Below are 21,615 nucleotides of genomic sequence, written 5' to 3'. Positions count from 1 at the left end.
TGCTTCTGTAGCATCCCACCTGCTTTGGAATAGGACTGCCAGACAGACAGAAGTGATCACTGTTCTCTCCAGAGCTCAGTATAAGACAGAGTTACCTACGAAGGAGAAAATTTCATTGTAGCACTTAACGGTTATTTCAAAATTTGCGTCCAATTCTGCTACTCAAGTCTTGGTTATCTTCTTCATAAATTTTTTGATCCATAAAGTGTCCTTAGAGATCATTTAATAGTTTGTTGCTCTCATTTTCCTAATGGATGCTCTGAGACACAAAGACAGGAAATTATCTGCCAAATGTGACACCAGTAGTTAATGGCAGAGCTAGAACCAGAACTACAATGCTGGCATTATTTCCAGTAAAGGATTATATAAAATACTCCATGTATTTTGGTTCTCATTGTCTATTTATCATCATTTGGCTCTGGCTATTTTTCAGAATGGAGATGTAAGGTGCCTTCTTAATTGTCCTCCTCTTCCTTATCCCTGCTAGAAGAACCCACCTTTTATTTCTCTGAGCATTAAAACTATAATCAACAAGACTTTTAGTTATTATTGAATGGTAGAATCTCAAAAGCATTATTTTTGTGTTGTTGTTAGTTATTGGGTGAGTTTCTGAGCCTTCTTTGAGAGTGAAATTTGAAAAGGAGAAATTCATGAGTGAGACCATGAAGGCACTGGGTTATTGAGAGAGTTGAAGAAGGTGTCACTAAGGGAAAGAAAGGGAACACACTGAAGAGGCTAGGAAGTTTGACTCTTCATTCAATTCACGGGTTTACATAGCACTTACCATGCTAAATACTAGTTTAACAATATGTAGAATTCTGAATATAAGATTAAGGACGTAAGAAATACCACAACGAGCCAAGCTAGTGATGTTTTCATCTCAAAGTTTGGTTTCTGAGAATGTTAGGACATTTTATGGAAGACCATAAAGGATTCCTATTAAGATTTCCTTACTTCAAAAGATTAGGGAAATATGCTCATTCGATTTATGTTTTTAACTGATTGGGATCAATTCAATAATAGGCTGGTTACCCATTATTTAAAGTGCTGTTTATTCCAAAATTATTTGTTCCCAAATTACCAGGAGTACATATATCATCTGGAATATAATACAGCTTGAGATTTTATAGTCTTTGATCATATGTCGTATTATGAACATTTACTTTTTCAGAACTCTTCAAAACTTTCATACTTTTCCCCACAATGGAAAAGAGTATGGAGGCTCCTCAAAAAATTAAAAATAGAACTACCTTATGACCCAGCAGTTCCACTCCTGGGTATTTAACCAAAGAAATCCAAAACACTCATTTGAAAAAACATACACACCCCTATGTTTACTGCAGCACTATTCACAAGAGATAAGATACGGAAACAACTGAAATGCCCATCGATAGACAATTGGATAAAAAAAAACTGTGATACCTTTATACAATGGAGTATTACTTGGCCATAAAAAAGAATGAAATCTTGCCATTTGCAACAACATGGATGGACCTAGAGTATATTATGCTGAATGAAACAAGTCAGACTGAAAAAGACAAATACCATATGATCTCTCTTATATGTAGAATCTAAAGAACAGAATAAACGAACAAACAAAACAGAAGTAGACTCAGATACAGAGAACAAACTGAGGTTGCTAGATGGGAGAGGGGTTGGGAGGATGAGTGAGAAAGGTGAAGGGATGAGGAAGTACACATTGGTAGTCACAAAATAGTCACGGGCATGTGAAATACAGTATGAGGAATATAGTCAATGTAAAAACTATATATGGTGTCAGATGGGTACTGGACTTATTGGGGGGATCACTTTGTAAATTCTGTAAATGCCTAATCACTGTGCTGTACACCTGAAAGTAATATAAAATAATATTGAATGTCAACTATACTTTAAAAAATATATAGTCACAGGATGTAAAGTACAGCATAGGGAATATGGTCAATGACATTGTAATTGCTATGTACGGTGTCAGATGATAGTAGACTTGGTGGGGTTATCACTTTGCAGGTGTGTAAATGTCTATTATGGTTTTTTGTACACCTGAAACTAATAATAATAAAAAAGTTTCATTTTCTCCACATCCTTGCCAACACTTGCTATTTGTTGATTTATTGATGATGGCCATTCTAACAGGTGTGATGTGCTATCTCTGGTGGTTAGTGACATTGAGCATCTTTTCTTGTCTATTGGCCATCCGTATGTCCTCTTTGGAGAAATGTCTCTTCAGGTCCACTTCTCATTTTTAATTTGGATTGTTTGTTGTTTTCGGTGTTAAGTTGTATGAGTTCTTCATAAATTTTGGATATTAACCCCTTATCAGATGTATTATCGGTGAATATCTTCTCCCATTCAATAGATTGACTTTCATTTTTTTGATGGTTTCCTTTGCTATGCAAAAACTTTAGTTTGATGTAGTCCTATTTGTTTGTTTGTTTGTTTCCCTTGCCCAAGGAGATATATAAGAAAAAAATATTACTAAAAGCAATGTCAGAGAGTTTACTGCTAAGAGTTTTCTTCTTCCTGTGTTTTCTTCTACAAGTTTTATGGTTTCCGGTCTCACATTTAAGTCTAATCCATTTTGAGTTTATTCTTGTGTAAGAAGGTGGTCCAATTTCATTTTTTTGCATGTATCTGTCCAGTTTTATTGAATAGACTGTCTTTACCCCGTTGTATATTCTTGCCTCCTTTGTCAGAATTTATTTGATCATACAAGCATAGGTTTATTTCTGTGCTCTCTATTCTGTTCCATTGATCTGTGTATCTGTTTTTATACCAGTACCATGCTGTTTTAATTACTATAGCCTTGTAGTATAGTTTGATATTAGGTAGCATGATACCTCCAGTTTTGTTCTTCTTTCTCAATATTGCTTTGGCTATTTGGGGTCTTTTGTGATTCCATACAAATTTAAGAACAAATCTAAATTACTTGTTCTAATTCTGTGAAAAAATGCCTTTGATTGCATTGAATCTATAGATTGCTTTGGGTAGTATAGGCATTTTAATGATGTTAACTCTTCCTATCCATGAGCATTGTATATGCTTTCATTTATTTGTATCTTCTTCAATTTCTTTCTTCAACGTCTTATAATTTTCCGAGTACAGGTTTTTTTCACCTCCTTCATCCTTGTTGACCTTCGTGCCTGTCTTGTGCTTTGGGGAAGGGTAATTTTCAGGGAGAACTGGGTGGCAGCATAGTGTCAGGGCTAAAGAGGATATAGTCTGAATTCGTACGGACCCCCGTTCATATCCTGGTTACCACTTATTCCACATGTGACTCTATAAAAGTTATTTCAGCTCTTAGAGCCTTAGTTTCTTCATTTGCAAGGTGGGCCTAAGAACACCTATCTCGCAGGATTGTTGTAAAAAGAATTGGTATACGGAAAAGCACAGTGCCCAGCTAATGGTTAAGTGCTGAATAAATCAAAGTTCTGATTTAATATCAGTAGCTATATAGTATTGGTAAAATTAGCATTAGATGAGGAATAAGAGTACTTAAATTTAAATTCAGACAGATTTTGGGATTTCAACAACAATTTCAGTAAGAAATTGGATGGCCTTTTCTCATTTGTAATTTGAGGCTTTGGATTATGTCAGTGGTTTCAAACTGTGATCTTTGGAGGTACTTTGAGGTCACTGGTGGGAAAGGGGAGCAGTGAGAGGTATCTCAGAGGGAGGGCTTCCTCTTAGGCCAGAGCAGCAGTGCTTTTATTTATCTAATATATCAGGCTTCTTTGTAACCTCTTATTTAAAGAAAGTGTTCCTTGGCAAAACACACACACACAAACACACACACACACTTTGAAAATAATACACTTAAAAAGTCACCTCAGGTCCATTCCAAGTCTGAAATTCTTCATGTCTATTAGTTTGCAACAAAATTTGAAAGTTTGTGGCCCACACTGGATCAGACCTAAAGACATGTTTTGTTTGTCCTGCATAGTATTTTAAATGTTTATTATTAAAGTGACAAAATTTCTGTTTGACAACATATCTTGTGAGCTTCCTGTATCACTTTTAAAAATCCCAGTTGCTTATGATGAAGACTGACTAAAATAAGTCTCATTACCCACGGATTTTTCCCTGGCAGAAGCTTGTTTTGGGATTTCAGGGGATGGTGAAATAAAATATAGATGTTGTGATTTGGAAAAAAATAAAAATAAAGGTGACAATTTAAAACTTTGGAGATTTCACATAAAAATCCAGATTCTGTTTTCTTATGAAAATTGATATATCTGACAGTTCTGGGCCCACATTCCCAAATAACATCTGATGGAGTTGGGTAGCAGCCTAAATATTCCCTCGTATTTTATACCCCCTCAAATTTACCTGCCTAGACTCTGAAGGTATTTGAGTTTTCAACATCTGATTTATCTTCTGCAGATTGCATGAATCTCAACATTTTTAAATTAACCAGTGTTGGCACTCTGGAAGAATTACACAAAGGATGTGACTTGCCATGATTGCCCTGTAAGGAAATTATTTTAATATAGCAAAACTACACATGTTACTGTTATTTTCCCTGCCCTTACACTGGACAATAATAGTTCTTAAATGCTCGCCATGAGTTTATCATAGCTGCTGCAATCTGGCTTCTGAGTTAGAAGGATATTAAACACAGTGTGTTTTAATTCTTTCTGCCATGGGCTCTAATTACTAGACACTCAAAAATTTTAGGAACTAGATTTATTTGGGACAGTAAACAAAGAAGTAAATACTACCCCGTTGCCCATGCCTCCCCTTGTTTCATCTCAGTTCTAGAGGAGGATACTCACACAGCCTGGGCATTCTCCCCCTCAGGAGAGAGAAGATTGAGACAGTTCTCTGCTGTTTGCTTTCCAACAAGCTCCTGTTAAGTGGCAAAGGGTCAGGTCTTAGCATCATTCAAATAAGGGAGACATAATGCCAACTGTGACAGCCTGTCTTTGCTCAGTCACTTTGCCCCTTCAGGACAGGGTGAACTCTCCACTGCTCCAATGTCCTCTAAAGCTGTTGGCTCTAATTGTTGGGTTTGGGTTCTGTATGTACCCTTTAAATCAGACTTGTTAATTTTTGTGTAATCATAGCTCATATTATTTTTTTGTCTGCGTAAACTTACATTTTTTAAGAAATATGAATTGAAATTTCTTATTACAATCATGGAATTGTCCAGTTCTCCATGTAGTTTTGTTGCTTTTTAATTTACACATTTTATACTATTTTATTAGGTGTATACAGTGCTCAGCAATCCATTTTAAAGTGTATTTGTTGCAGTTTATCTAGAATCTAAATGTTTTATGGCAGAAGATACTTAGTTGGTCATACTGCTAGAAGCAGAAATCCTCATTCCTTCTTTTTGTCTTCCAGAAATTCCTCAAAGTTTGTGCAGTCCACTGATGAGACCGTTCCCTGTTTTTTTTGGTGTAGCTATAGGTTTTATTTTATTTTTTATCTTTAAACCTTCTCTCTCATTTCAATGGCATTTGGAGAGGAAGGAGATGTTAATATGTAAGTTCAGTGCATTTCCCCTTGAATCAGAATTTTCATCTTCTCTTATTCTACATGTCCTCTTTAGGTAATGTAATTCATCATTTTTATAATGATGACTTCCAAATATATATCCTTAACTTAAAGTCTTTCACCTAAATAGCTCTACTGCACTGCCTACTATGTAGTAGATAGAAACCCACACTCTAATGTCCCACAGACACTTCAAATTGTCCATCAGTTGGTGAATAGATAAACAAATTATGGCATAACCATATAATGGAATACAACTCAGCAACTAAAATGAATGAACTATTTTTTTTTATTAGTTTCAGGTGTACAAGACAAGGTAATACTTAGACGTTTATCATTTATATCCCTCACACTGTGGACCCCCCTCCCCCCATCCATTATCCCTCCGACCTCACACCGAGCCATCACATTATATATATAAAATTATAGTTGGCATTCATTAATGTTTAGCTTCTGGTGTACAATGCCATGGTCAGGCATCCACATTATCTCTGAGGTGGTCTCCCAAATAGGACGCATGTCCATCGGATACCCAACAAAATCTTTACAACATTATTGAATAAGTTCCCCAAATTAATTTTCAGAAAACCCTGAGGCCATCTTGTGGTTACCAGCTGCTTCCTAATCTCTTCACCTTTCCCCTTATCCCCAACCCCCCTCCGCCCCAGCCCATCTAACAACTCTCGGTTTTTTCTTTGTGTCCTCAAAACTGTCTCTGATCAGTTCATTCACATGTTCTTTTCTTTAGATTCCGCATATAAGTGAGATCTTTCTCTTTCTGACTTATTTCACTTAACATAATGTTCTCTAGATCCATCCATGTTGTTGCAAATGATAAGATTTCTTTCTTCTTTATGGCTGCGTAATACTCCATTATATAAATGTACCACAGCTTCTTAATCCAGTCATCTACCGATGGGCATTTCAGTTGTTTCCATGTCTTAGCTATTGTGTATAGTGCTGCAATAAACATAGGAGTGCAACGAATGAACTATTGATACACGGTTAACAACATGGATGAATCTCAAAATAATGATGCTGAGTGAAGGAAGCCAGACAAAAAAAGCACATACTCCATGATTTTATTTATGTAAAATTCCAGAAAATACCACTCTACAGTGACAGAAAAGTGAGTGGTTGCTGGGGTGGGGGGTTACTGGGGGTGAGGTGTGAGAGGAGAGATAGAAGGGAGGGATTATTAAGGTGCAAGAAGAAACTTTTGGTGATGATGGATATATTTATTACCTTGGTTGTGGTAAGGCTTTCAAAACCCATCAAATTGTACACTTTATACATGGTCAGTTTATCGTATATCATTTATACGTGAATAAAGCTGAAAAACTCTATATTAAGGGCTTTTAAGAGAAAAATAGCAGCTTACCCTTCTACACTCCCATTTCCCAAAGGAAGCCACTTTGAACTCTTTTAGGTGTTCTTCTAATATATAGGCTATACAGTAAAAAATATTAATTCCTTGAATAATGTAGTTCCGTTCAACATTGTTTTGTTATGTTGATGAGGTGCCATAGGAACCTGTCTTGTTTATGTCAATTAGCCAGTGATAAAAATTGGTTTTACATTGTTTCACTTAGAGTCACAAAACCTATCGACGATGTTAAGTGAGGACTTACTGTACTCTAACTAGTATGTTTAGTCTGTTAATTTATTGATTCATCAGTTCAGAACTTCAGATAGTACCTGTTTATTCTTTTCTTTTATGGTAGTTGATAATTTATTTCTCTTACTTCACCATTTTTATTTCTCCTCCCAACCTAATACAGTTTTTGGTTAAATCAATAGTCAGTGCTAACATTACTAAGAGTATTAAATATTGTACACTATAAAGTCAAGAAGTATACTTTGATTGCATTAATTTCTTTAATACATTACCCACTCCCGTAGTTAATGGAGTCGTTGCATTTTCCCCCATTTGCTTTGTTTTCTATGTACCTGTTGGTAACTTTTTTCAGATTTCCTAACAGGCTTGTCAAACACCTAGCAGCAATTTTCTGAGATGCTCAAAATATCACATAATCTGGCATTCCAATTCCCGACTTCCAAAGTCTAGGGTTTACAGGAGATATTGGGACCAGAAATAAATTTGGGAATTCATGTATGGTTGGTATTTAATACCATGGTTCTGGATGAGTTTCTCCTGAGGAGTGAGCATAGATTGGGAAGAGGTCTGACGATTGCACTCTGGGGCAATTCAATATTTAGAATTGGGAAACGGAAGCAAAACAGAAAATGAACAGCCAGTGAGATAGATAGAAATCCAGGGCAATAGATATCCTAGAAGCCAAGTAACAAATATATATACATATATCTTGGGAGGAGGGCAGGATCCACTATGTCAAATGTCATTAAAATTTGAGTAGGATGAGGGACTCAGAATTTACCATTAAATTTGACAAGGTGGAGTTTATGGTGACTTTGACAAGCAGTTTTCATTGGAGTGTGGGGACAAAATCTGATTGGAGAGTGTGTTCAAGAGGGAATGGGAAGAGTGGAATTGGAGAAAGTGAGCATAGACAACTATTTTGAGGATTTTTTCATAAAGGAATAGGAAAATGGAACAATGGTTGGATGGGGATTGTGATATGGAGTCAAGGAAAGATATTATTTGGTGTGTGTGTGTGTGTGTGTGTGTGTGTGTGAGAGAGAGAGAGAGAGAGAGAGAGAGAGACAGAGAGAGAGAGAGAGAGAGAGAGAGAGAGAGAAATAATAGAGCAAGTTTTTCTGATGGAGGAATCACTGTAGATAGAGTGGGGAGATTATTGCAAGAAAAGTAGACAATTGCAGAAGCAAAGTCCTTGGCTAGTCAAGTGGGGAGGTTCCAGTGTATAAATGGAGGACTTGGTTGATTAGTTTGAGTTGTTCATCCATTGAAATAGAGAAGGTAGAGAATGTAGACAAGCTGTAGGTATGTTGGTATATTTAGTTAGAAGAAGGAAATTATCTGATTGTTTCTGTTTTCTCAGTGAACTAGGAACAAAATCATCAACTGAGAGGATAGGGTGTGGAATTGGAGGTTTGAAAAGACAGTTGACTGAAGTTTTAGCCCAAAAATGTTTTAGCAGTAGGATTGCAAAGTATGATGCCAGCCTTTTCATTTTGAAGACTAGTATCCTTCTGTTTTGAGAAATGTTCTTATGTTGTTTTTTTATCACCCCACCTGTATTTTCCCTGTTGTTTCTTTCTGAAACCCATTTAGTCACGTGTTGTACACAGACTGATCTTCTGATGGGGAGGATTTTCTCTCTGATTGTCCATTTCTTCCCTCAGCTTTATCTTCTAATCCTTCTATAGAGTTTTTTATTTCAGCTATCTTAATATTTTAGTTTTCCACAGCATCCTATTCTTTTTTAAAGGGTGCAATAGCCTTTCATTTAAGATATTAATGTTTTTGTTTGTTTTGTGATTTATTTTGTTTTGTTTTCTTCTTTTGTTTGCTGCATAATCTCTGTTTTCTCCAAATTTCCTTTTATCTGCTTGCTTGTTTTTGTCTCTGTCTTTCATAAGACTTCCTTCAAATGCCTGATGATCCTTGGCCGCCTATTTGTATTTGTGTGGAGCATTGAAAAGCTTCGTGTGCATAAATGGGTCTTGTTACTGATGGGCTTCATAGTAACGTAAACTCAAGCTTTTTCATTGTCAAATATGTAGGAGGTCTTTCCCCCCAAGACTTGAGTTTTTTCAAAGATTGGGGATGGTGGTATATGCCTGTCTTCCAACCTTTTAGGAACAGAGCAGGCAAAGGAAAGTGAGAGCTTCACTTTTCCTAGATAGACTGTTACCCAGCTCAACCTCTTCTCACTGCACTGTATCTCTGCCCGCCTCTGTGCCTGATAGCCCATGCTTCATTTCTCCTGGAAACAACTTTATAGGATTTGGTGTCATCTGGCTGCCCGGGGTGCCGGTGCAAGGATAATATAGAGAGGAACTGATCTGTAAACATCCCCCAGTTTTAGCCTTTTATGCTGCTTGGTGCCTAAAAGAACTGAGACTTTCAGATTCTTTAGGGCAAATGAGCTCATTCTCCCTCCACTCCTCCTTTGTAATCCACCTCCACGTCCAATTAAGTCACCTCTCACTCCCTAATAGCTTTCTGTCACTCAAAAGTTTTGGGACTTTCTTTTTAGATGTTTCGTTTTTGTTCTTTGGAAAACTCAAATACACTAATGTAGTCCCTCCTGTTCATTTACTAATGGAGTAATACCTTTTGTTCCTTCATTGTCATTTTAGTGAGGAAATAACAGAATGAAAAACATATGTAGTCAATACCGTGTTTCCTTGAAAATAAGACCTAGCCGGACCATCAGCTCTAATGCATCTTTTAGAGCAAAAATTAATATAAGACCCAGAATTATGTTATATTAGATTAGATCCAGTATTATATTATATTATATTGTATTATATTAATTATATTGTATTATATTACCCAGTCTTATATTAATTTTTGCTCCAAAAGACGCATTAGAGCTGATGGTCCGGCAAGGCCTTATTTTCGGGGAAACACGGTATACCATGTTTATCCAGAACCCATCCCTGTACTCTAAAGTATAATCATCACAATAACTAACATTTATTGAGTACTGACATTTATTAACTTAGTATTCATAGCAATCTTACGAGACAGATATGTACGATTATTATTGCCATTTTACAGATGAAGAAACTTAAGACAAAGAAGTTAAATAGCTTGCCAAAGTTACATAGCCAGTAAGTGTGGACCTAGGATTCACATTCAGCTGTCAGACTCTAGCCTCACTTCCTGCTTAAAACTCCCCAATAGTATCCCATTTCTTCATTTTAAAATCCAAGCAACTTAGCGTGCCGTTTGTGCTCCCCACGATCAGGTCTGGCGTACCTCTCCAGTCTCCTCTCTCTCTAGTCTGTCCCTGACTCCACCTCTTTGACCTATGTTCTAGTCACACTGGACGTTTTGCCCTTACTACACCATGGTCTCGTGATCTTCGCACCTTTGTCTGTTCCCTCTGCCCCAAACATTGCCTTCTCCAGAATGCCCAGAATAGTGTTAAGGTATTTCAACATATACTTATAAATTGAACATTTATATAATTTATTTTACCTAGCAATTAACTCATGCTTTTGATTTGCTGATTTAGCCTGTCTTCTTGAAAAATGTATAATTGAATAAAATAATAATATTGCATTGTATATGAAAGTACCTAAGTCTAACAGATTTTAACAAAATGATCTCTAACAGACTAAACAAAATTTGATTGTATGGAGAGTGATGCTTAAAGATTCTTTTGGAGTATAAGTTAAAATGTATATACACTTTAGACAGCAAATAAGTTAATTTTTCTCATTTGTTATTAAAATGTTTTCTAACCTTATGTTGCTGTTTTTCTTAATAGCTTTTTCTTCCTCTTGCAAATCTGGAATGCTCACCAAATGTTGAAACTTTCCTTTGCAAAGCTTTTGTACCAACCTGCACAGAGCAAATCCATGTAGTTCCACCTTGTCGTAAGTTTTGTGAAAAAGTATATTCTGATTGCAAAAAATTAATTGACACTTTTGGGATCCAATGGCCCGAGGAACTAAAATGTGACAGGTAAATGACGTTTCTGACTGAAAGCTAATGATATAATGATATTTTATATTGGTGTTAGCTTTCCAGAATGTTAGTGACAGGCTTTCATTATTTAATTCAACAAATGTTTATTGCACACTTAATATACTCCAGACACTGAGGTGATACGTGTTGTGGACACAGTGGTGAGCAAAAACAGACTTGGTTCCAAGGGAACTTACAGTGGGGTGGAAGGAATGAAAAATATTCAAATAATTATACAAGTAAATGCAAATATACAACTGTGCGAGCTCTGACAAAGAAGAGGTGTGTCGTTCAATGAGAACATATAATGGTGCCTTTGACTGTAACAGGGACAGGAACCTTATTATCAATTCACTGACCCTATTGCACAGTACTCTTGATCAATTACTTTATCTCCTATTCTCTAGACATTGGGAGCTTATAATTTGAAATATTCTACTGATATAATGAGACCTCACATAATAAATCCGGAAAGGAAGCTGGCTACCTTTTTGTTTCTTTATCTGTAAACTGAAGAAACTAGAACCTTTTAGGAACTCATACACTTATGGTAGATGCATAATCATTTACAAGAACAATTGAGTAATACAGTTGACCTTTGAACAATGCATAAGGTTAGGGTCTCTGACCCCACCCTTGCATGTCACAGAAAATCTGCATATAACTTTTGACTCCCCAAAAACGTAATACTAATATGGCCTACTGTTGACCAGAAGCCTTACCAATAACATAAACAGTCAGTTAATACATATTTTGTAATATGTATTACATACTATATTCTTACAATAAAATAAGCTACAGAAAAGAAAATGTTATTAAGAAAATACATGTACAGTATTTGTTGAAAAAAAATCCCTGTGTAAGTAGACCCATGCGGTTCAAACCCAGGTGTTTAAGGGTCAACTGTGTGTAGCAAAGATGAAGATGCTTGTACCCTATGTCCTAGGAAACCCCCTTGCTAGAAACTTCTACACAAATAAGAAATCATAAATAAAAACTTAGCATTCCTGATTTTTTTAAATGGGAAAAAGATTAAAAGTCTATTGTAAAAATGATTACTTACATTGTGATGGACTTACACGCAAGAATACTACCATCCAATTGATAAAATGAATGCAGTTGACCCACATCTGTCAATATGGATAAATCTAACAATTATAGTGTTAAGTAAAGAAAGGAAGTTATAGTATGATATATGATGTCGTTTACATAAAGTTCAAAACCGAGAAACAGCTATTTACCATTATAGTTAGAAAATACCCTAATGAGAATACTAAAAATACGTGAAGAGAATAAGAACTGAACTTGTAATAATTAATATTTCTGGGGAGAGAAAAGAGAATAGAACCAGAAAGGGGTTCCAGCTATATCAATAGTGTTATATTGCTTTATTTTAAAAGATATAAAGCAAAACTAACATAATATTAAATTTGGAAAAGCTGGTAGATACATGAGTGTTTTTTATGGGCGTATGTTTTATTATTTTCTATTCTTATCTAAAGTATATGTAAAATGCTTTCTCATTAAAACCCACGCTAATTTTTAAACCGTGTGGATCCTCCAGAATAACACTGGTGTGTAGACACTCAGCTCAGTGATAAAGCACTGCACTGAGCAAATTGTCCTGTGTGCCACTCAGGCGACCCGTAAACACGGGAGGCTAATAGCCAAACCCAAACCAAACGCTGATGCGAGTTACGCTGCTCCTCAGCCTGCCTCTTGAGGATCTTCTTGTCCTTCTTTAAGAACTTAAATATCACTTGAACTTTAACCTATCAATCCAGGAAAGGATGTTATTTTGGTCATCACTTTACCATGTGGTTTATCTACTTTGCTCATGGGCATTAGATAATAGAAATTAATTTCCCCAAGACTTAAATTTCTTATGTTTATAAACAGACAAGCTAACACTTTTTTTGTGTGGAGAGTACCAGTCAAGATAATATTTTTCTTTATAGTCTTGAGAGAAGACATTATTTAAAAATTATTCATTGTTTTCTAAGTAAGAGAATTTTTATGTTCACTTACCTTGTATTAAATATATATTTTAGTGTTTTGGAGCTTTATAAGCAACCATAAGTTTTTAGTCAACTTCAAAACTTTCTACCCAACTCTAACCATGCATAAGGAAATATTTTATAGTTGGAAAGCATAACATTAAAATAATGACTCAATAAAAATGTCAACTTTATATATTTCATTTTTATAATCCTTACAGATTACAATACTGTGATGAGACTGTTCCTGTAACTTTTGATCCACACACACAGTTTCTTGGTCCTCCGATGAAAACAGAACAAATCCAAAGAGACATTGGAATTTGGTGTCCAAGGCATCTTAAGACTTCAGGGGGACAAGGCTATAAGTTTCTGGGAATTGACCAATGTGCGCCTCCATGCCCCAACATGTATTTTAAAAGTGATGAGCTAGAGTTTGCAAAAAGTTTTATCGGAATAGTTTCAATATTTTGTCTTTGTGCAACTCTGTTCACATTCCTTACTTTTTTAATTGATGTTAAAAGATTCAGATACCCAGAGAGACCAATTATATATTACTCTGTCTGTTACAGCATTGTATCTCTCATGTACTTTATCGGATTCTTACTAGGCAATAACACAGCCTGCAATAAGGCAGATGAGAAGCTAGAAGTTGGTGATACAGTTGTTCTAGGCTCTCAAAATAAGGCTTGTACTGTTTTGTTTATGTTTTTGTATTTTTTCACAATGGCTGGCACTGTGTGGTGGGTGATTCTTACCATTACTTGGTTCTTAGCTGCAGGAAGAAAGTGGAGTTGTGAAGCCATTGAACAAAAAGCAGTGTGGTTTCATGCTGTTGCATGGGGAATACCAGGTTTTCTGACTGTTATGCTTCTTGCTATGAACAAAGTTGAGGGAGACAACATTAGTGGAGTTTGCTTTGTCGGCCTTTATGACCTGGATGCCTCTCGTTACTTTGTACTCTTGCCATTGTGCTTTTGTGTGTTTGTCGGGCTGTCTCTTCTTTTAGCTGGCATTATTTCCTTAAATCACGTTCGACAAGTTATACAACATGATGGCCGGAACCAAGAGAAACTAAAGAAATTTATGATTCGAATCGGAGTCTTCAGTGGCCTGTATCTCGTGCCATTAGTGACACTTCTTGGGTGTTACGTCTATGAGCAAGTAAATAGGATTACCTGGGAGATAACTTGGGTCTCTGACCATTGTCGTCAGTACCACATCCCATGTCCTTATCAGGTAAAAGCTATCATTTGTATTGTTTCATGATTTAATATTAACTTAGAAAATATTCCCTGAAAGTAACTTGAATTAGTCATGAACATAAAATTAGATTTCAGGTGAGAAATCCAATGGACATAGGAATGATTCCCTATGTATCAGTTGAAACTGGGATAATTGTCAAAGTTTTTTAGTTTCAGTTACAATAGTAAAGTGGCTCTGTTAGCTATTCCTTTAAAAATTACATTGGGTTGCAAAGGCAGATTAATAATAATGAAGAGTCACAAGAGTAGGTCTTGTAGTGGGCAGAAAAAGGGAAGTAACTTCTGCTGAATTGGGAGTTGTTTTAAATTCTTTAGTTAGTAGAGGAAAACCTTATTTGGGTATATTTAATTTGATCGTATTATCTTATAATTTTTTGCAGAGTATTTGCTTATAAAAACAGAACTTGATTTTTACCTAAACCATCCTGTCATTTCTTAACTGAAAAGCACAATTGAAACAAAATGTGTTTCATATGTCTTTGACATAATATAATATGATTAGTATAAAGGTGCTGTTTTAAAGATTAAAAAAGTATATTCCTAAAAATAGAACATTTTAAAAGCATTTTAGTTGAGGTTTTTTTAACAGAATTTATTTTTGTTTTTAATAGATTTTATACATTTTTCTTGAATATTTATATATATATTAACTAATTATATTGATGTGAGTGCTATCATCATAGTGCATCAAATCAACCAATGTGTGGGGTAAAGTATTTTACATAATAATTTATATTCTAGAAAGTGACTACATTTTAACATAGTGGAACCTAGTTTATATACTGATGTGTGTGGATAATAGTTTTACTTACCTTACATACTGTCCGTAGTCAGTTATCTGTTTTTACAAATAGGCTGTTTTTACTATATATTTAATAAAGGAGCTGTGTCTTAAAGTGATCCTGATATGTTAAATGTGTCCTATATTCTTCAGTATTTTGGGAAAACTGGGAGAAAACAACAACTATTACTGCCCAAAAAGTTAAAGGTCTATGATTTTTAAAACTTATGTTTCATGTAAAGAAAGAAACTATAAAGTATTAGAAGATAAAATGAGAAAATTCTAAACTTAAAGTGGAGGCAGTCTTTTTAAGAATGATATAAAATTCAGGAACTATAAAAGATTACTAAATTTGACTAAGTAAAATAGTTTTTTGTTGTTGTTTTTTAAGATTCTGCATGGCAAAAACAAAAACACACACAAAAAACCCCCATCATAAAGTCAGAAAACCAACTGGGAAAATTTATTCACACATCGTATCCTAGTTGAATGGCTAATTTCCTTAACTTATAAAGAGTTTCCATAGATCAATAAGAAAAAAAACCAACAATCAGATATAAAAATGAAAAAAGATTGTGAAGAGCATTTACAGAAAATGAAAATCAAAAAGCTTTTCTTAATGTAAAAAATGTTGTAAGAGATGCAAATTAAAATTATAATAAAATTATATTCTATAATATAATATAAACATCTAAAGATTTTATAGCCACTGTGTTTGTAGAACTGGCAAAATATGCATTCTCAGACTTCAGACTTTGCTATTCAATTAGTTCAAACTTCTGTAGAAAGCAATTTGACAGCATTATTTAAAATGCACATACTTGGGGGTGCCTGGTTAGCTTAGTTGGTTAGAGCGAGGTGCTCTTAACAACAAGGTTGCCAGTTCGATCCCCACATGGGCCAGTGAGCTGTGCCCTCCACAACTAGATTGAAACAACTACTTGACTTGGAGCACACTTAACAAATAAATTTAAAAGCTTAAAATTAATAATAATAATTCTAAAATGCACATACTCTTTGATCTTGCCCTTATGGGAATTTATTGATGGATATGCTCACAAATGTGTGATTACATACATACAAAGATACTCATTGCAACATTGTTTGCAATGGCAGTAGGTTGAAAACAACCTAAATATCCATTAATAGGGGTAGTTGAGTAAATCATGGTTCATCTATACAATGGAATAGTCTTTAAAAATAAATGAAGACCTCTATTTTTATTGATATAGAATGGTCTTCAAGTAATATTAATAAGTGAAAAATGCAAGAAATACAGAATGTATAGTATTTTGACATTTGTGTAACATTTAAAAAATAATATTTGAAAGTTTATGCTTGAAAGAAAAGTATGAATAAATTTTATGAAATTTCCACATTATTATGATACTTATTTTGTTCTAACAAACCAAGTTTTTATAACATAAACATCAACAATGTGTGAAGACTCTAAAATAGTGTGTTGTAATAATGAGTCTAAATGTGTTTTTTTGTGGTAGATTAAGGTGAAAGAAAATAAATATTTAGAGGCAAATATTTGGCAATTATGAGAGGCTTCTGTACTTCTAGGGGAACAAGGTCAGGAAATCAAGCCAAGATTAGGAAGGACATCCTTCCGAAATATATTTACATATTTTCCTTTTCTAGCTATATATCTTGACACACATATAAAGGTTCTTTGTTCGGAACTTAGGTAAGGAATGTATTAAACTTAAAGCACTATTCATTATATTATGTTATACCAAACATTTTATAATATAACAGACTGAAAATTTATATTTTTGTTCAAGTTTTACATTGACTGTGTAGACTTCTCTCCACTTTGAATGTATCACTGAAATTTTATTACTGTTTTTTATAGGCAAAAACAGAAAGTCGACCAGAATTGGCTTTATTTATGATAAAATATCTGATGACATTAATTGTTGGCATCTCTGCTGTCTTCTGGGTTGGAAGCAAAAAGACATGCACAGAATGGGCTGGGTTTTTTAAACGCAATCGCAAGAGAGAGTAAGAACCTATTGAATTATCTGACATTGTTTTAAAATAAATAGATCAAACATAAAGAAACTATTCAAATCATACCGTTTATTATATCGACTGTTTTTTCAAGTTTGGAAATCTTTTTCATGGAGAGAGATGCTTTATTTTGGCATGCATTATAATAGTCTTTGACATACACTATTCTGTTGAAATACGAATGGAAGATTTGTAAAATGTACATTTTCTTTCCATGGCTTATAATATATCCATTATTATTATTGTTTTCATTGGATTCATTATTTTGGGTGTAGTGCTTTTAATCATTTTATTCTGTCTTAGCAATGATCAAAGATTAAATGGTATCAAATATGTGTAAGGAAATCTATAAAGTATGATTCAGATGTGATGTGTTATCATTAGTTACTACTTTTAAATTTTATTACACACAAGTGTTGACTCAAAATTTCGTTTATTTGCCTTGCCTAAGATGGTAAAAATTCAAACTTATGGAATATTTTATGACATTATAGTAGATTTACATTTATGAGTAAATAGTTCACCTTAGTTATTTACATACATTGTATGCCATGTACTAGCAACAGTATACAATGGAGTTTTTTAAACTGTTTCTCATTGGTTTGATTAATGAACTTTTTTGTGATAATTTCAGAACTGTAGACCTTTTCACAAATAAGTTTTTGAAGTCTGAAGAATTGCATTTAACTGGACTTTACATTTTTTTACACTATTATTATATGTGTATCCCATATTTACATACCCACACCAACTTCAGTATAACTGGCTAACTTTAATGTTAGAAAGAAAACAATTGAATTTAAGCAGACCACTAATTATATTTTGTGTCCTCTCTCTTCTGGTTTACTTTTATATACTTATATATGATCCACATATGGGTAATCCCCTACTTTATGTTGGTTTCGTTTCCTTGCCCTCATCCTTTGATTTTGCCTATTTAATTCCTTACCATTCTAATTATGCTGACAAAAGCAACTAACAGTGTATGCACAAAAGATTTCACTTTATGGCAATCTGCTTATATCTCAAAGTAGTTATAATCCCAGACTTTATAAATAACATAGCTCTTAAAGAATTTCTAACTTTATTGAATAAGGATTTTTAGCACAAGATAGGTGATATGCTTTATGGCTTCTACTATAATACTTAATATTTACCAAGTAAGTCCTTTCCTTTGATTTTCTTACAGTCCAATCAGTGAAAGTCGAAGAGTACTACAGGAGTCCTGTGAGTTTTTCTTAAAGCACAATTCTAAAGTTAAACACAAAAAGAAGCACTATAAACCAAGTTCACATAAGCTGAAGGTCATTTCCAAATCCATGGGAACCAGCACAGGAGCTTCGGCAAATCATGGCACATCTGCTGTAGCAATCACTAACCACGATTACTTAGGACAAGACACTTTGCCAGAAATCCAAACCTCTCCAGAAACGTCAGTGAGGGAAGTGAGAGAAGACGGAATGAGCACCCCCAAATCAAGAGAAGAGGTCTGTGGGGAACCTGCCTCACCAGCAGTATCCAGCTCTAAACTCTGTGGGGAACAGGCCGACCGGAAGGGCCGGGCAGGCAATGTGAACGACAAGAGCAGTGTATCTGAAAGTGGGCGGAGTGAAGGAAGGTAAGCTTTGATTTTATCTTCAATCCAGACTGTCCCGAATACCGCATTGTACATTTTTTACTAAAGCGTAACACATTGGAAAGAAGGCATTCTATGAGATGACGGGTTTATACACTTAATCCAAAGGAGTTTGGATTTAAGGATTTTAAGTTCAACCTATAAAAATGCTGTTTCGTAGTTTAATTAATTCTTAACTTTGAGAAGAGCCTTCATGTTCACTGTTCAAGTACCGTAGAGCAGTAGTGTTTATTTCTATGGTTGCATGTATATTTAGGTAAATGTTTTTTAAGATTCATCTGAAATATAGGCTAAGTTTTCATTAGTATTGCATTACAGTAGCATCTAAAAGGTATTTGTCCGTTTTCGCAAAGATGATTGTTTTTACTTTCTGAACATGAAAGAATGTTGACATTGTCTTTAATGAGTATTTCCAAATAGTCATAGGTGATCCAAACACAGGTAAACATCAAATTAACCAGAATGCTGACAACTAACTACTTTCAGTTACCAAGGTTTGTCTTACCTCACCATCTCAAACTAGGCTAAGTACACCTTCTCTGTGTTTCTCTCACAGCTTTTGCATACCTGGATTGTAATTAGATACATGCTTTTTAAAGGAGATTTATAAAGTCCTTAAAGGGAGAGCTGAGGTGTTACTTATCTTTGTGTTCCCAATAGCTTACACGGTGTCTGATCCATGGTGAGAAATCAATAAAAAGTTTGCCAAGCCGAGGGCAGGAATCCTGGCTCATTAATTGTATTCCCCATGAGACATCATGCTCAGCCTATGCATGGGTGGTGCTTGACAAACGTTATCAAAAGATGTATTTGAAAATCAATTATTTGTGTTTCGAGGTATTAGTGTATATGTAAAGAGTTTTAGTGAATTATCCTTTGATAAAAGTGGACACTGGTTGGGAGTAAAACTCATGAAAAGTGGATAGCAGTTTTAAGGACATCTGGCGTCACATTCGTGCTTTGGTATGTATGTGTGTCAACTTTCCTTCTTCCACTTAGGGTAACTCCAAAAAGTGATGTTACTGCAGCTGGCCCGGTCCAGAGCAACAACTTGCAGGTCCCCAGTTCTTCAGAGCCAAGCAGCCTGAAAGGCTCCACCTCACTGCTTGTTCACTCGGCTTCAGGAGCTAGAAAAGAGCAGGGCACTGGCAGTCACTCGGATACTTGAAAACCAGGTTATCCCATTACTTGGAAGTGGATTTGTGTTACACTGGAGGTGACCAATACATGGTCTTAGAAGAATCACTATTGCATTCTTTTTTTGCACTTAGAGCTACATTGCCTGCTGTTATACTGGAAACAATAGATTCCAAGAAGAGTATGATTTATTCACATAGAGGTCAATGACAGCAATATACCTGAAAAACAGAAACGTGCGGGTTAATAATGTTTTTTAAATTGTGTGGGAGGAGGGAATTAGAGGAATCTTCTTCTTTATTTATGAAGATCCTACTCTTGTTAAAAGTATTTTAAGGTGTACAATGCTATTTCACTTTTATGATATAATATTAAGAGTTTTCTTGGCTGAAATATTTAAAACTTATCCTTGTATCTCTTATATATTTGAAAATAAGTTTATATGTATTTGAACTTTTTTTTAGAAATCCTGGAAAATCTATTGAAATATTTTTATTATGTTATTCTAATATCTTGGCACTACTTTGGTAGCTTTTACACTGAATTTCTAAGAAAACTGAAAAATAGTATTCTTTTGTAGTTTAAAAAAATAGTTGATACACCAAAAGATGTTATAATGGGTATTCCACTAAAAAAAATCCACTTACTCTACCTTATCATCTTCAGTGTGTAAATTTTATAAAGTCTCATTATTTTAGGAATTTCACAGCCTTCTTGTGCAACTGAAATAAGGTGCTTATTGAAAGAGTGTCCAATGTTGATTGTATGATGCTGCTTTCTGGTCCTTCTGTAATTTTAAAATAAAATGTCCTGAAGGATTAGTAGATGAAATGTTACTCTTTTATAAATTAAACCAAGTGCAATTGATTTTCTGTTTTTAATGTTTCATGACCACCCAAGATTGTATTATTATGACCATTTACATTTGCTTATACTTTTGTTTTAACTTTTGTTTTTTTACATTTAAATACTATAGATGCTTTGTATTTGTGCAGTAGCTTTCTCAGACATTATGTAGAATTAATTTCTGCTCTTAAATAGAATTTTGCTGAACATTAAAAAGTATGTTAGCAATACTTTTTAGTTAGTGCCAATCAAGTGGAAAAAATGTAGTCCTGATAAAATGTGTTTTACATGACATTTTAAAATATTAAAATTTTGTTTCCAATTAAGTATTATTCCTTGAACAGGTTTTCTGATGCTTTTGTTTTTTTCTTTATTTAGCATTCTGTTAAAGCATAAAAAGAAAATTATCCTGTACTGTATGGAAAATGTTGTAAATATTAGCTTTCCCACATTTGTTAACTTTGTATACAAAAACTTCGTTTTGTGTGATCTTTTCAGTAATAAAATTTTCTTTATATAAAAGATTGTGGTGTATTCTCTGTTATATATAGTGGTCATGGCCCAGGAAGTAGTATAATTTTTCAGATCAATGGCTCAATGATTAATAAGCCAGAAGCTTCATTTTAACTTGAGAAGGAGAATACAGTCAGATTCTTTATTTTTTTTATTTGTGACAATTTCTTCCCAAAGTATAAATTATACAGCCATATTTACCATAAATTTTTTAAAGCCAGTGGGAAACCTGGGATATTGGGTGAAGCAAAGAGAACCGAGAACTCTGCTTTCACTCTTCATTGTGAGAAATAAAATAATATCATCCTTAAAATAGTAAAATAAAAACCTAATAAGATAAT

General features: G+C 34.4%; 1 protein-coding gene across 4 annotated transcripts in view; it reads left to right on the top strand.

Moving 5' to 3' along the window:
• FZD6 (frizzled class receptor 6) overlaps window positions 1–21,279 on the top strand; it is a 32,930-nt gene extending 11,651 nt beyond the window's left edge. For 2 of the 4 annotated variants that reach the window (XM_081070075.1, XM_081070076.1), the window contains exons 3-7: window positions 10,881–11,077; window positions 13,299–14,316; window positions 16,985–17,133; window positions 18,332–18,760; window positions 19,778–21,279. In XM_081070075.1, the coding sequence (XP_080926201.1) occupies window positions 10,881–11,077; window positions 13,299–14,316; window positions 16,985–17,133; window positions 18,332–18,760; window positions 19,778–19,946 (1,962 nt within the window). In that variant the 3' untranslated portion in view covers window positions 19,947–21,279. Of the gene's footprint in view, window positions 1–10,427; window positions 10,540–10,880; window positions 11,078–13,298; window positions 14,317–14,953; window positions 15,051–16,984; window positions 17,134–18,331; window positions 18,761–19,777 lie in introns of those variants that run through there. The other 2 variants (XM_081070077.1, XR_013994732.1) reach the window with 2 other exon arrangements.
• The last annotated feature ends 336 nt before the right edge of the window (window positions 21,280–21,615 follow it).

This window comes from Rhinolophus hipposideros (assembly GCF_964194185.1).
Source record: "Rhinolophus hipposideros genome assembly, chromosome: 13".
Taxonomy (NCBI): domain Eukaryota; kingdom Metazoa; phylum Chordata; class Mammalia; order Chiroptera; family Rhinolophidae; genus Rhinolophus; species Rhinolophus hipposideros.
Note: the sequence above shows the minus strand (reverse complement) of the source record. Positions and strands in the feature narration are given on the sequence as shown.